Source organism: Colletotrichum godetiae (genome assembly GCF_030913485.1).
Source record: "Colletotrichum godetiae strain CBS 193.32 chromosome Unknown BDP55scaffold_33, whole genome shotgun sequence".
NCBI lineage: Eukaryota > Fungi > Ascomycota > Sordariomycetes > Glomerellales > Glomerellaceae > Colletotrichum > Colletotrichum godetiae.
Genome location: NW_026851281.1, coordinates 30522 through 42573, shown reverse-complemented (window position 1 = coordinate 42573; position 12052 = coordinate 30522). Strand labels below are relative to the sequence as shown.

Below are 12052 nucleotides of genomic sequence, written 5' to 3'. Positions count from 1 at the left end.
CTTACGTAACTCAAGGTAGGGATAGCTCGTAGTCATCTATCCTCACGTCTAAGTCCATACTCACAAGTGCCAGTCAAACCCAGGAGGGCAGGTCAACTCCTTCACAGGTATCTAGCCAGATAGCTGCAACCTAAGTGTCCATCCGATTTCAATCATCACCTACTTCTTCCAACGCCTTGATGATCTCGGTTGACTCACCTATTGTTGCTCATCATGGTCTCTGCTCCGCCGCCATCCCTGAGACCACTGCCCAGCAGAGATGTGTCCAGTTCTAGTATCGGCAGCATGCCTCAGTCACCTTCAACTACTTCATCGGCAAGGGCACTGAACCCTCTTACATCCAAGGTGACTACTGTTCTTTCAACATCATATGCCGACTCCGAATTCCGGGATGCCTTGCAATTGCTCGACAGCCGTAACCTCAAGAACACACCCGAGACACGCCGTCAACTACGGTTGGGCCTGCAGAAGGAGGTAATTGACAGCAATGGGGAGATTGTCTCCCAATTTGGCAGAGTCGCCGACGTAAGTTCTTCCGTCCGTTGTGCACAATCTGTTTATTTACATCCCGTTTAGCAATTGCGTCGCATAGGGGCTACCCTGGACAAGTTGAATCACAACTATCAAGATGTGAGGGGCCGGATTACTGCAGCTCAACAAGAGACGGGACCTATCCTGGAAGAGGCTTCATCCTTGATGAAGCAAAGGGCAGACGTGGAATCTAAACAGCAACTCCTCAAGACCTTACGCAGTCACTTTATCCTTTCTGACGATGAAGTCGTCTCTCTGACATCAACCGCCGAGCCTGTTGACGACAAATTCTTCGCTGCGCTTTACAAGGCAAAACGAGTCAGTCAGGACTGTGAGATTCTACTCGGATTCGAGAAGCAGACGCTGGGTCTGCAACTCATGGAGCAGACGTCCAAGAATCTCGGTCTCGCCTTCCAAAAGTTGTACAAATGGGTCCAGCGCGAATTCAGAACACTGAATCTCGAGAACCCCCAGATGAACTCATCAATCCGTCGCGCCATTAGAGTCCTTGCAGAGCGACCATCGCTCTTCCAAAATTGCCTGGATTTCTTTGCGGAAGCTAGAGAACGCATCCTGTCCGACTCTTTTCATGTTGCCCTAACGGGCACAACGACAGCAGGACTCGAAGATCACTCGGTTAAGCCCATTGAGATGGCTGCCCACGATCCACTCCGTTATGTGGGCGACATGCTTGCCTGGATACACTCGGCCACTGTTAGCGAAAGAGAGGCTCTGGAAATACTCTTTGTGTCGGAAGGCGACGAAATTGCCAAGGGACTCCAGACTGGACGAGCTAATGAGCTCTGGCAGCTTCTCGGCGAGGGTGACGCTGACACAGCACCCGACTTTGATGCTCTCAAGGCGTTAAACGACCTGGTGGACCGGGATGTCTCAGGGGCAACGAGAATGCTGCGGCAAAGGGTCGAGCAGGTCATTCAGTCCAACGAAGAGACTATTCTCGCCTACAAGTTAGCGAACATTCTTGGCTTCTATCGATACACGTTTGCCAAACTTCTGGGCAGCGAGTGTGCTCTTTTGGAACTCATGACAGGACTCGAATCAGGTGCCTTAAGGCAGTTCCGATCGCTCATGAGGGATCACATCGCAACTCTACAGGGCGATTTCCAGCAGACGCCTTCGGATCTTGTCCCTCCAGACTTTTTGCTCGAAGCGCTGAAGCAGCTTACTGCGGTCATGAAAACGTACGAGATATCGATGGCATCGTCATCGGATCGCGAAGCCGACTTCCAACCAATTCTTGCAGAGGCCTTTGAGCCCTTCTTGGCAGGTTGCGAAAATATGGCCAAAGGTGTGAGACAATCGGCTGGTGCCATCTTCATAACCAACTGCTTGCTCGCGTCAAAGCATGCTCTCGAACCTTTCGACTTTACTCAGAGAAGAACACAGCGGCTGCAAGAGAGGGTTGTGGAGGAGAGCAAGAAGCTCACGGAAGAGCAATACCAATTCTTCCGTCGTGGTTCTGGTCTGGAGCAGATTCTTGAATCTTTGAGCAATTTTACAACAGAAGCCAGCGATGTGAAGAAGGTAGCGTCGCTTGAGGAGGTACAGCCGTCAGCTTTGAGCCGAGCCAGCCAGGCTCTTGACGACTTCTTACCATCGGCGCTGATGGACGCCATGGAAAATGTGAAGCGTCTGCAAGATTCAAGTCTAGCGAGAGAGCTCACGGAGAAGGCTGCGGAGAGATTCTGCGACGAGTTTGAGCATGTCGAGCAGATGTTACTTTTGGCAGACGAGCTGTCGGCCGGTGACAATACGTCGGCCGATGAGGGTGACGAGTCTCAGTTGCTGCGAGACTTATTTCCAAGAACATCGGGGGAGATCAGGGTCCTCTTGTCTTGAAGGGAACGCAATAGGACAGCCGGATGTGTCTGGCAAATAATACGTTACTTACAAGGCCCCCACCGAAGCGATGTAAATGATGCTGCAGTAATGCAAGGTCATCTTTGACCCAACTCGTATTGCGCTGGACAGGCAGATGAGCTTGACCAAGCTCCAAAATTCTTCCTGGGATGATATCTTGCTCGACCAGATCTGTCCCAAGATCAAGTCGAGACTTTGGCTGGGACTATGTGGCAGGTAGACAAATGACAAGAGATGAAGCCACAAGGCCTTCTCTACCTTCAATGACCAGTTGTCCCAGAATGTTGCTGTCTCCTAATTTGGTGTACGGACGATGTGAGATATGTTTTTCGCAAGTATGCTTTGTGACTTACAGCGTAGGTACCTGAGATGTCATAGTGTCGTCAGGTGCTTGGCTGGTCTCGGTGTTGACCTACCCAGGGGTGCAACTGACATTATGCGAGCATCTTCAAATGTCACAACTTAAGGGAAATTCACACGTTGGTACAGCAGGCACCTGATCGAACTCACGTTCATTACTTCCACTGCAACTTACCTAAGTCAGCTCAGGTACCTTAGGTAAGAGTGGTAGGGAGCTAGCTACCGACGCGTGCCACGCTGCAGATGACCTCCACTGGAAGTTGCCGCCCGTCCTTCCACTACCTTAACCCCCACTCAGCCACCAAGAGCGACGTCACTGCGGCCCACTAGCCTTCAATTGTCCCCCCCCGCCATCATTCGCCGGCAATCCCACTGCAAGAGAAACAAAGGCATCCTGGCCCTGAACTTTGCCTGACCTGAACCTCAGCTCCAGTTCGACCAACTCCATCCCCGCGGTGAAAAACTCCCTTCGACTGCTTCGACGCTCCGGATCGTGACAAATTGCATCGCAACGTCAGAGCAACAACGCGTCTCCACTCAGATTTGAATGTACTATGGTCTGGCTTCCAGTACCATGTCACGCTCCCGGGGCCTTGCCATCCTCCAGAAGACATACGACGACAGCTACTTGAAATGCTCCACTGCTGTTTACTATGAAAGCCAGGTATTTCCCACTTGGTCCGGACTTCAATGGCGTAGCGCACCCGCGGATGATTCGTTTGTGCTGATTCAAGTTTCCCCGTGTCCTAGGGTGACGAGACCGAGGCGATGCGATGCTGGAGGAATGCCCTAGATCAGCTCAACGACCAACGCATCACCAAGCTGCTACCCAATTACGTTGCTGGAACCGAAACAGAAGACGCCTTGATAGATTCTCTGCGCAAGCTCGAACTGCAGTGCAAGGAGCGCATTGACCTGCTTGAAGCGTTACGAATATCCCGACAAGACGCCTTGACTCCTCAACCCACCAACTCACCCGCCCCGAGCCGCTCCATCTCCCCCGACCCATACACCATGTCTACTCCAGAAAGAGGCTACATTGGCCAGGGGACAATTCCAGCGATAAGATACCCCGATCTCTCACGGCCCGCCTTGCCAAAAAGACCTTCGTTGCCCTACAGAACATCATCTGAGCAGGCTGTAGTCGGTCGCGACCAAAACCCCGTAGCCTCTCCCTTTGCCGGCCCATCAAACTCTCCCCGAGTAACGTCTAGGAAAGAACCGACCATGAGGTCTCCGAGTCCTGAGAAATACACAATGCGGACGACGTTGCGAACCGGAAAGCCAGGCGATAAGTCTGCAAAGTCAAGTCGCAAATTGTCTAAGACCGAGGGACCTGGTGCCAGCAAGGCTGCAACTCTTGCATGGACTGCTCTGGGTTCTAGAGAAAGACTAGCCAGAGCGTCTCCGGCGGTACCAGAAGTCTCATCTGCGCCTGCAACACCTGCCGAGCAGTCCCGCAAACCGCTGTCCTCATCTGGCATGCAATGGGACGTACATACCCGACGGCTCGTGACGCCTAGAGAAGCTCATACGCCTCTCTCTGATGCGGTTGGTAGCGCAAGAACCTCTGAGGACTCATCGCAAGTGAGGCCTTCAGCCTTGTCCGTAAGCGCGGCATCTAGTGCTTTGAATGCCATGTCGTACCAAGATGCTCCAACGGCCGAACATAGCACCCCAAGGCAAGAACGGACCCCGCGTTCGAGAGACCAAACATTCTCAACCTCGCGATCCAAAGTATCGTCTCATGAACGGCCGCCATCGTCTGACGCTGACGAGTCAGAATTGCGACGCAAGACTACGCCAGACGTGGCCAAAATCCGGAGGAAGCCAGTCGGAGACGTACCTACTCGGTCCAGTCATAATCTCACGAGCGGATCAGAACAAGACAAAGCCGAACAAACTCGTCGTAACGCACAACCGCCACGGGGCCGTTCGTCTTCCAGTTGCTCGGACAGCATAGAGAAGAATACCAAGGTATCCGACAAAAAAAGAAAGGGAAAGAGGAAAGAAAATGCAATCGCAGCTGATGCTGAAGCACCTTCCTCTGAAGCATCTGCCGATGATGAGAATGGGGACTCTTCGCTCAAAACGGCCTGGAAGGCAACAAAGAAGAAGATTATGAAAAACTTGCCAGCCGGCGTAGACGAGGCAGCCGCGAAGCAAATTCTCAACGAGATTATTGTTCAGGGCGACGAGGTCCGATGGAGCGATGTTGCCGGCCTGGAAGTAGCCAAGAACGCACTCAGGGAGAACGTGGTTTACCCATTCTTACGACCGGACCTATTCATGGGACTTCGGGAGCCTGCACGAGGAATGCTACTTTTTGGCCCGCCAGGTACTGGCAAAACCATGCTGGCGCGTGCTGTGGCAACAGAGTCGCGATCGACGTTCTTCTCAATATCAGCAAGCAGCTTGACGAGTAAATACCTGGGCGAATCAGAGAAGCTCGTCCGAGCATTGTTCTCTCTGGCAAAGACTCTGGCGCCGAGCATCATCTTCGTCGACGAAATTGACTCCTTACTTTCTCAGAGATCTGGGTCGGGAGAGCACGAGGCGACAAGGAGGATCAAGACCGAGTTTCTGATACAATGGAGCGATTTACAGCGAGCTGCGGCGGGTCGAACCGTCGACGAAAAGGACAAGAGCAGAGGAGATGCGAACAGAGTGCTCGTTTTGGCAGCAACCAATCTGCCTTGGGCCATTGATGAAGCAGCACGCCGCAGGTTTGTGAGGCGGCAATACATACCGCTGCCCGAGTCTGAGACTCGCTCTACCCAGTTTCGAACACTCCTGGGGCAGCAAAAGCATGTCCTGTCTGATACAGACATTGAGAAACTCGTTTTCCTTACAGATGGTAAGCCAATCGCCGTCGATCCAGAGACTACTGGACTGCCAGAGCTGGTACTGACATAAGCACAGGGTTCTCGGGTTCCGACATAACGGCCTTGGCTAAAGATGCGGCCATGGGTCCGCTCCGCTCTTTGGGCGAGGCTCTCTTGCACATGACTATGGATGAAATTCGGCCAATTTCATTAGCAGACTTTGAGGCAAGTTTGACTACTATTCGACCGAGTGTAAGCAAGACTGGGTTGAAAGAATATGAGGACTGGGCCAGAGAGTTTGGCGAGCGAGGAGGATGATGTAGGGCAATAGGCATGTGAGGTTTCGGGTGTTTTGGGATTCTTTTTGTTTATGCGAGATATGGCAGTTGGTCGGTTGGCTAGGGAGCGCACGTGAAAGTGATACCCTCCAGAAGCGCATGATTACCGGTAAAGGAACAAGACAAATCGAGTTTTACAAAATATTTTGCGTAAATGGCTCAGACAAGACTACTACAATAGTGCTGGCGTTTGTACGATGATTCGCCAGTGACCTTGAAGCTTCGCCCACACGACTCCAACTACATATCAGGCCAAGGACGTCGTTGACTAAAGACGATGCCCAGCGCTGTATCAACCCTCTTCCCCTCCTCATTTTTGTTGTACAGTGTTGTGTTGCAATCCACACTGAACCTTTTCCTGGTTCTGTGTGTAAGATAGTTTTTTTCCTTTCCGTCAGACCAAGCCCTCAGTCGACCTCGGGCTCAGGGTTTGATTTTGAAGACTTCTCCTGCCTCCGCGTCTCTCTTCTAGCAACCTTTGCTTCTCTCTTCTGAACCTTGGCCGCAATCCTCTCGTCCTCGGTCGGCACCGGCGGACGCGCTGAGATGGGGGTACCGTGGGGCGCGATGATGCTCTTGACGACGTGACGCTTGTGAGGTGACGTCCTCCATCCGGGAACAATAGAAACGACATCGCCTGTGCGGAGGGATGAGTTGGGGTCGTGGACTAGGTAGTGCGTTGGTTTCGTGAACATCTAGGAAAGCCGCGGTGTGTGGTAAGTCTCCGAGATACGGTACTAGCAGATCGAAGGGTTGGGGAATCCTCCGGGGTTCGATATGCTTACCTTTTGAACCTTTTGCTTCCATTGCTGGCCACCCACGCGCACTTTGACTGTCTTTTGCATGAGCCCGGCGCTCACGACGACGCCGTTGAGTTCGCGTACGACTGCGCGCGCTTGCGCCATTGTCTGGGCTGACATGGTGGGCGATGGGTAGGATGACAATGGCAGTCACTTCGGTCTGTCGAGTTCGATTCCACGCGGGCTCTTAGGTCGTGAAGTGTGAGCTACTGAGAGAGTTTCGCGCGGTAGATGGGATGCCTTCCTATGATGGTGACCTCGACGCCATATGTCCCATGGCCCTCCTGGAGGGAGTAGAAAAGAAAAAAATGGGGTGTGCTTCCTAGCTTCTCATTGGCTTAGCGGGCCATGTTTTCGCCGACACTCTGACCTTTTTCTGGCCTGCCAGATTGGAGTCCGACAGAACGGAAAGATCAGACGCTAAGATAACCTTAAATTAGACGAGGTTGTTTGGCTTGGCCTGTGGCTTTCTGTGACAGCTTCCTAGGACACGAGAGTTGTTTTAAGATAAGATACCTTGGTCTGCCGTGTCAAGAGCTAAGATAGGTAGCTGATCAAGCCACGCAATCTCTTTCACTTTCAACAGTCCCTAGGAGGTTTACCTCTTAGTTTCAGATCTGAGATGTAAATTCTCTTCTTGTCTTGAAGTCAGAAACATCGCCGGTGTGATTGGACACGGGCGTTTCCGAGCCCGCCCTCGAACGGGGAACGATTATGTCGATCAGCTAGCTGCCTTGATGTCTAAATGTCGGTCATGTATTCCAGACAGGACAGTCCTACCTCAGGGCGTAAGCCATATGCAAGGCGGAGCAATACCTACGCTCACTGCGAAAATAGCACTACATGTCTCCCCAGCCAACGACCATCTGGCTTTAGGGGCAATTCTGCTTATTAGATATACTGCCTCTTGTGATAGCACGGCAGGTTCTCTTAGAATTGGGTGGGCGTTTCCTTAGCGGCTTGGTCATCGGAAGCATACTCTGTGAGAGCCTCAGACTGATACAATGCAAAGGAATTCTTCACACAAGACTTTGCAAGCCGTGACCTTTCTGTCGTCTTGGAAATTCAAAGGGCCGACCCTTATATCGAACGAGTAGCCAAGGCGTTTACATTTACTCATGTGAGATGATGTCTGCTGGGACAGCCGAGGTTTGTACGTCCTTCATCCCACTGCGGCAGAGGGTTTTCGACGTTCGGCCAACTCAGAGTTTATAGGTGGCTGGAACACTTACATGGTGTACTCCGTACTTATCTTACTTCCACTACCGGGTAGCTGGTGGGCCGCACCGCATGCTCACCGAGGCATTAATAGCCATGGGCATATGAAGACACCGATCTCGCATGCTGCTACAAAGAAGAAAAACACTTAGGATGCGAAAGTCTACGGCGGGTAGCAGCTTTGATACGGAATAGGCTGAGGCCTGAAGTCTCCGATACAGGTGGATTTCGACGCATATTGACGGAGCGATAGGTGTAAAAGAGACCCGTTAAGTTCGCTGAGAGGAGACAGGCCTTGGGACACCTGATGGAGGAAACCTTAGGTACCTTAGCTACGGAGTAGTCATGGCCAATATACCAAGTATGGCGGAGGACAAGGAACCCAAGACTTGATGTTTCTGTTGGGTTGTAACATAGTTGATGGCTCGGCAAACATTCGCCGTAGCGGCTAAAAGTCGAGTGGCTAAGACCCGAGCCGAGCAGAATCTGGGTGCCGTGAGTCGAGACTCTGAGCGTGCGAGAAATGCAGCGGAGAATTGAGAGAACCTAGGTAGTCGAGGTGGGCCTGAGTTTGCTGAAATGGGACCGCAGATGAGTCCTCCACTCAACGCGACGATACAGAAGTACCTCCCTCTGGCACACCAGCCTCGCACTGTCGTGAGCGAGGCCTCTTGAAGCGGAACTTTCACGAGAAGATGAGTTTGACACTGTGTGAATGTATCCGAGCTCCATTTCCATCACACTCACCCCGCACCCAAAGTCCCAGGGCCCCCAGCAGGTCCTCCGTACAACTGTAGTGTTGAGTATCCCTCCATAAGGTAAGCCACCATTTAACCCGTGCTTGCTGGCTTTATCTTCTTCCCTCGCAGCTCGGCCTAAATCATCCTCCCTCAGATTTGATCCCTCACCCGTCGAAAAAAATTCAAAAACCAACATTCCTCCCTCTCGACTCACACTCACCTCTTCACCATTTACCGCATACTCACTCAGTCCCTTCCCTATCCTCAGTGACCAGATTGGCCTCATATCTGTCAATTGAAATTTTCACCTCTTTTTTTTATCTTCATTTTTTAATCTCTCATTGCCACTTCACATCGTTTTCCGGTTGTGTGCAACAACGCGCCTGCTGTACGCGCCTTCCTCTTTGTGCAACGAGAAAAGAAGGAACGAGGAAGAAGAAGAAGAAGAAGAAGAAGAAGAAGAAGGAGCTTGGAAAACCTTGCACCAGATCCTACCACCCGATCCTCGAATTCTCCCTCCCAAAAAAAAATCAACATGTCTTCCCCAGAGGCCCGTGCTGGTGTCAAGCGACCTCGTAAGTTCCCAATGTGTGTCCCTTGCACGACTCACGTTTCCCTTGCATCAAGTGCAAAACCCGAGTCCAAGGCTACTACCTATTGCGATTGTCTGCCGCTGTCATTCCGGGAGCCTTCATTCTCGCGGTCAACCTCTCTGCCAGTCACCGTTCTTCCGATTGCGCGGGCCATTGCATGAGTTGGTTATAAGCCGTAGTTACCCCGCGCCGCCCTGCACACTTTTTACCCATCTCTTACCCCAAACAAACCAAGAGTACGACGCAGATAATCGCGACACTATGGAAGACACGGCAGATAGTTCGCACAAGGGCAAGCCTGCAAAGCTAGCCATAATCTGTCAACGTGGTTTGCTAACGCGCGTATCCCATTAGGCACCCAGTCACTTCCTCCTCCAGCTCTCCCTCAGCTGGTTGCTGAACAGCACACCGCCATCCCATTCACCGACAAGGACTCTCAGCGCCTCATCGTCGTTCTCTCCAACGCCAGTCTCGAGACGTACAAGGCCTCACATGGCGGTACTGGTCGCAACGGCGTCCAGCGTGAGGAGAAGTACTCGCTACTCAACAGCGACGAGCACATTGGAGTTATGCGCAAGATGAATCGTGACATCAGTGATGCGCGCCCGGATATTACACATCAGGTTGGATACTACCAGCGAACTGCTTTTGCTTCTGCTACTGCCTTTGCTCTCTGATGCGCCTCAACGCGCCTAGCCCTTCAAGTCTGCATCCAACATGCTGACCATACTGACTAGTGCCTCCTGACCCTGCTCGACTCTCCCATTAACAAGGCTGGCAAGCTTCAGATCTACATTCACACCGCTAAGGGTGTCTTGATTGAGGTCTCGCCGTCTGTCCGTATCCCACGTACATTCAAGCGTTTTGCCGGTCTGATGGTTCAGCTGTTGCATCGCTTGTCTATCCGCTCCACCAACTCGCAGGAGAAGCTTCTTCGCGTAATCCAGAACCCCATCACCGATCACCTTCCGCCCAACTGCCGCAAGGTCACCCTCAGTTTCGAGGCCCCTCTGGTACACGTGAGGGACTACATCGACACCCTCGCTCCCAAGGAGAGTGTTTGCGTCTTCGTCGGTGCCATGGCCAAGGGTGCCGATACCTTTGCTGATGGTCTCGTGGACGAGAAGATTTCCATCAGCAACTACAGCTTGTCCGCCAGCGTCGCATGCAGCAAGTTTTGCCACGCCGCCGAGGATTCCTGGGACATTCAGTAGTCGAATCTCGATATCGACTCAGTCGTTGATGTTGCAGAGACATAAATTCAGGCGGCAGAGACGACGAATAAGAGCGGCAATGTAAGTGGTGACCTTTAGGCGCGTGGAGACGCAATATGCGCCCAGAGCGGCAAATCGAAAGTCAAGGGGTCTAGCTTATGGAACCGCGATACAACATCATGGTGTCCGCACGCAACCTCGGAAATTTGGGTCACCTGTGCTAGCGCTGTCGCTGTTTTTGCAACCAAAACCGGGGCGTTCAACAACGGGTCCAAGACGCTTTCTTCACCTAGGCGGTCCAATTTCAACTTGGGCCGTCCTTTCTTTTTGTTTGCCCCTTCTTCAGGACCTGTAAGGATGGCGGTCTTGAACACTGTTGCTGCCGGAAGCAGAGGAGTATCTTTGGTGCTCTCGGCAAGTGTCGTGGTAAATGGGCCTCATCTCGATTTTCACTTGAAAAACGGTGTGTCGAGATCAAACGCTCAGCGAGATTGCTGGGGAGCCGAGACAAAATGGGAAAAGAGAAACGTCGCAAGGAATAATAGGTGTATGGCTGGATACTGGCGACTATGCCGTCAAAATGTACAAAGCCTCTGACTTGGGAGGCTATTGAGAAAGACAAGATATCTACTGTATTGATGGGGTGACGAACCAAATCTCCTGTGCATTCAATGTGACCAACATGCGTGTATGCCGAGGAACGCACTGCAATCGACGAATGTTACGATGCCATGTATGTCTGCCTAGCTTCCTCAGCTACGTGCTGTTGGCATCACGGGGGAGAGAGGGCGAAAGGAATCAGACATGTGTTGCTGGGAGGCTGATCGACCGATGGCATAGATTACAGGTGCGGTCCAATGAAATGTGTAGGACCCGTGTTAGGTGACAGTTGCGATGATGATTTGGCATATCATTGACGCCTGAGTGGACTGAGGCGGGGAGACAGACGAGTGACGGCAGGAGAGTCAGGGGCCCGGAATGGCGGTAATAGGGGCTGGAGTCTGGCTCTGGAGCAGGCAACTAAGGTATGGAACCTGGAAGCAAAAACGTATGGAAGCAGAAGGAAGTCTTGTTGGTGACCTCAGTCTGCTCAGGGACGAACGAGACGCGACAGTAGTGAGGCTCGTCCGCCTTGCCATGCATGGTGAGGGAGTCAGACCCGGGCTGGTGTGTACACCGCATAACTTGACGAGCTGGATGTGACAGATTTGACAGACAAAGTTGACAGAATTGACAAAAGTTAGGTAGCTGGGGGGGGGGGGCCTTGGAATAGGGCGGCGCGGTCCGATGTGCCCGAGTGGCTGAGAGGAATTATGTATGCGCATCCGCATGCGCCCTGACTGGACTTTTTCCGTACCGAGCTCATCAAACAAGTACGGGCCCGGGGGCTCGAGCTGGTGGGAGGTTGGGCAGCAGACAAGGTGGACGTATAGTTGCATTAGTGCCCTTGTGGTATGGAGTCGAGGACTTGAATGTGCTGAAATCCGACGATGGGCGGCATGGCCAACTCACCAGCCAAGTTGATGGAAGCACGCGAGCTGGAAAGTGCGAG

The 12052-nt window shown here is 52.3% G+C and overlaps 4 protein-coding genes across 4 annotated transcripts; 3 read left to right on the top strand and 1 right to left on the bottom strand.

Annotated features, from left to right (window-relative positions):
• Positions 1-285: 285 nt before the first annotated feature.
• BDP55DRAFT_556941 (oligomeric Golgi complex subunit 6) lies at positions 286-2391 on the top strand (the record flags this gene model as incomplete). The annotated part of the gene is made up of 2 exons (XM_060569643.1): positions 286-525; positions 577-2391. 2 exons carry the CDS (start codon positions 286-288, stop codon positions 2389-2391), a joined length of 2055 nt encoding a protein of 684 aa, XP_060427043.1.
• A 711-nt stretch (positions 2392-3102) lies between these two features.
• On the top strand, positions 3103-6070 carry BDP55DRAFT_670898 (ATPase). The gene is made up of 3 exons (XM_060575421.1): positions 3103-3436; positions 3523-5629; positions 5695-6070. Exons 1-3 carry the CDS (start codon positions 3320-3322, stop codon positions 5913-5915), a joined length of 2445 nt encoding a protein of 814 aa, XP_060427042.1. The 5' UTR covers positions 3103-3319; the 3' UTR covers positions 5916-6070.
• On the bottom strand, positions 6071-7017 carry BDP55DRAFT_670895 (ribosomal protein S17). Its single transcript, XM_060575420.1, has 2 exons — positions 6721-7017; positions 6071-6630 (listed from the first exon to the last, which is right to left on the bottom strand). The coding sequence occupies exons 1-2, from the start codon at positions 6853-6855 to the stop codon at positions 6343-6345; spliced, it is 423 nt and encodes a 140-aa protein (XP_060427041.1). The 5' UTR covers positions 6856-7017; the 3' UTR covers positions 6071-6342.
• A 2087-nt stretch (positions 7018-9104) lies between these two features.
• BDP55DRAFT_230147 (essential for mitotic growth 1) lies at positions 9105-10679 on the top strand. The gene is made up of 3 exons (XM_060566143.1): positions 9105-9268; positions 9641-9909; positions 10024-10679. Exons 1-3 carry the CDS (start codon positions 9229-9231, stop codon positions 10498-10500), a joined length of 786 nt encoding a protein of 261 aa, XP_060427040.1. The 5' UTR covers positions 9105-9228; the 3' UTR covers positions 10501-10679.
• Positions 10680-12052: the final 1373 nt, after the last annotated feature.

What these genes read in the sequence shown, in the direction of transcription:
- BDP55DRAFT_670895 (XM_060575420.1), bottom strand. Translation starts at nt 6,855, where the DNA reads ATGTCAGCCCAGACAATGGCGCAAGCGCGCGCAGTCGTACGCGAACTC. An exon ending in GGAAGCAAAAGGTTCAAAAG is followed by an intron (nt 6,631 to 6,720) that starts GTAAGCATATCG and finishes CGGCTTTCCTAG; the next exon opens with ATGTTCACGAAACCAACGCA.
- BDP55DRAFT_670898 (XM_060575421.1), top strand. Translation starts at nt 3,320, where the DNA reads ATGTACTATGGTCTGGCTTCCAGTACCATGTCACGCTCCCGGGGCCTT. An exon ending in CTGTTTACTATGAAAGCCAG is followed by an intron (nt 3,437 to 3,522) that starts GTATTTCCCACT and finishes CCCGTGTCCTAG; the next exon opens with GGTGACGAGACCGAGGCGAT. An exon ending in ACTCGTTTTCCTTACAGATG is followed by an intron (nt 5,630 to 5,694) that starts GTAAGCCAATCG and finishes ACATAAGCACAG; the next exon opens with GGTTCTCGGGTTCCGACATA.
- BDP55DRAFT_230147 (XM_060566143.1), top strand. Translation starts at nt 9,229, where the DNA reads ATGTCTTCCCCAGAGGCCCGTGCTGGTGTCAAGCGACCTC. An exon ending in TGCTGGTGTCAAGCGACCTC is followed by an intron (nt 9,269 to 9,640) that starts GTAAGTTCCCAA and finishes GTATCCCATTAG; the next exon opens with GCACCCAGTCACTTCCTCCT. An exon ending in GCCCGGATATTACACATCAG is followed by an intron (nt 9,910 to 10,023) that starts GTTGGATACTAC and finishes CATACTGACTAG; the next exon opens with TGCCTCCTGACCCTGCTCGA.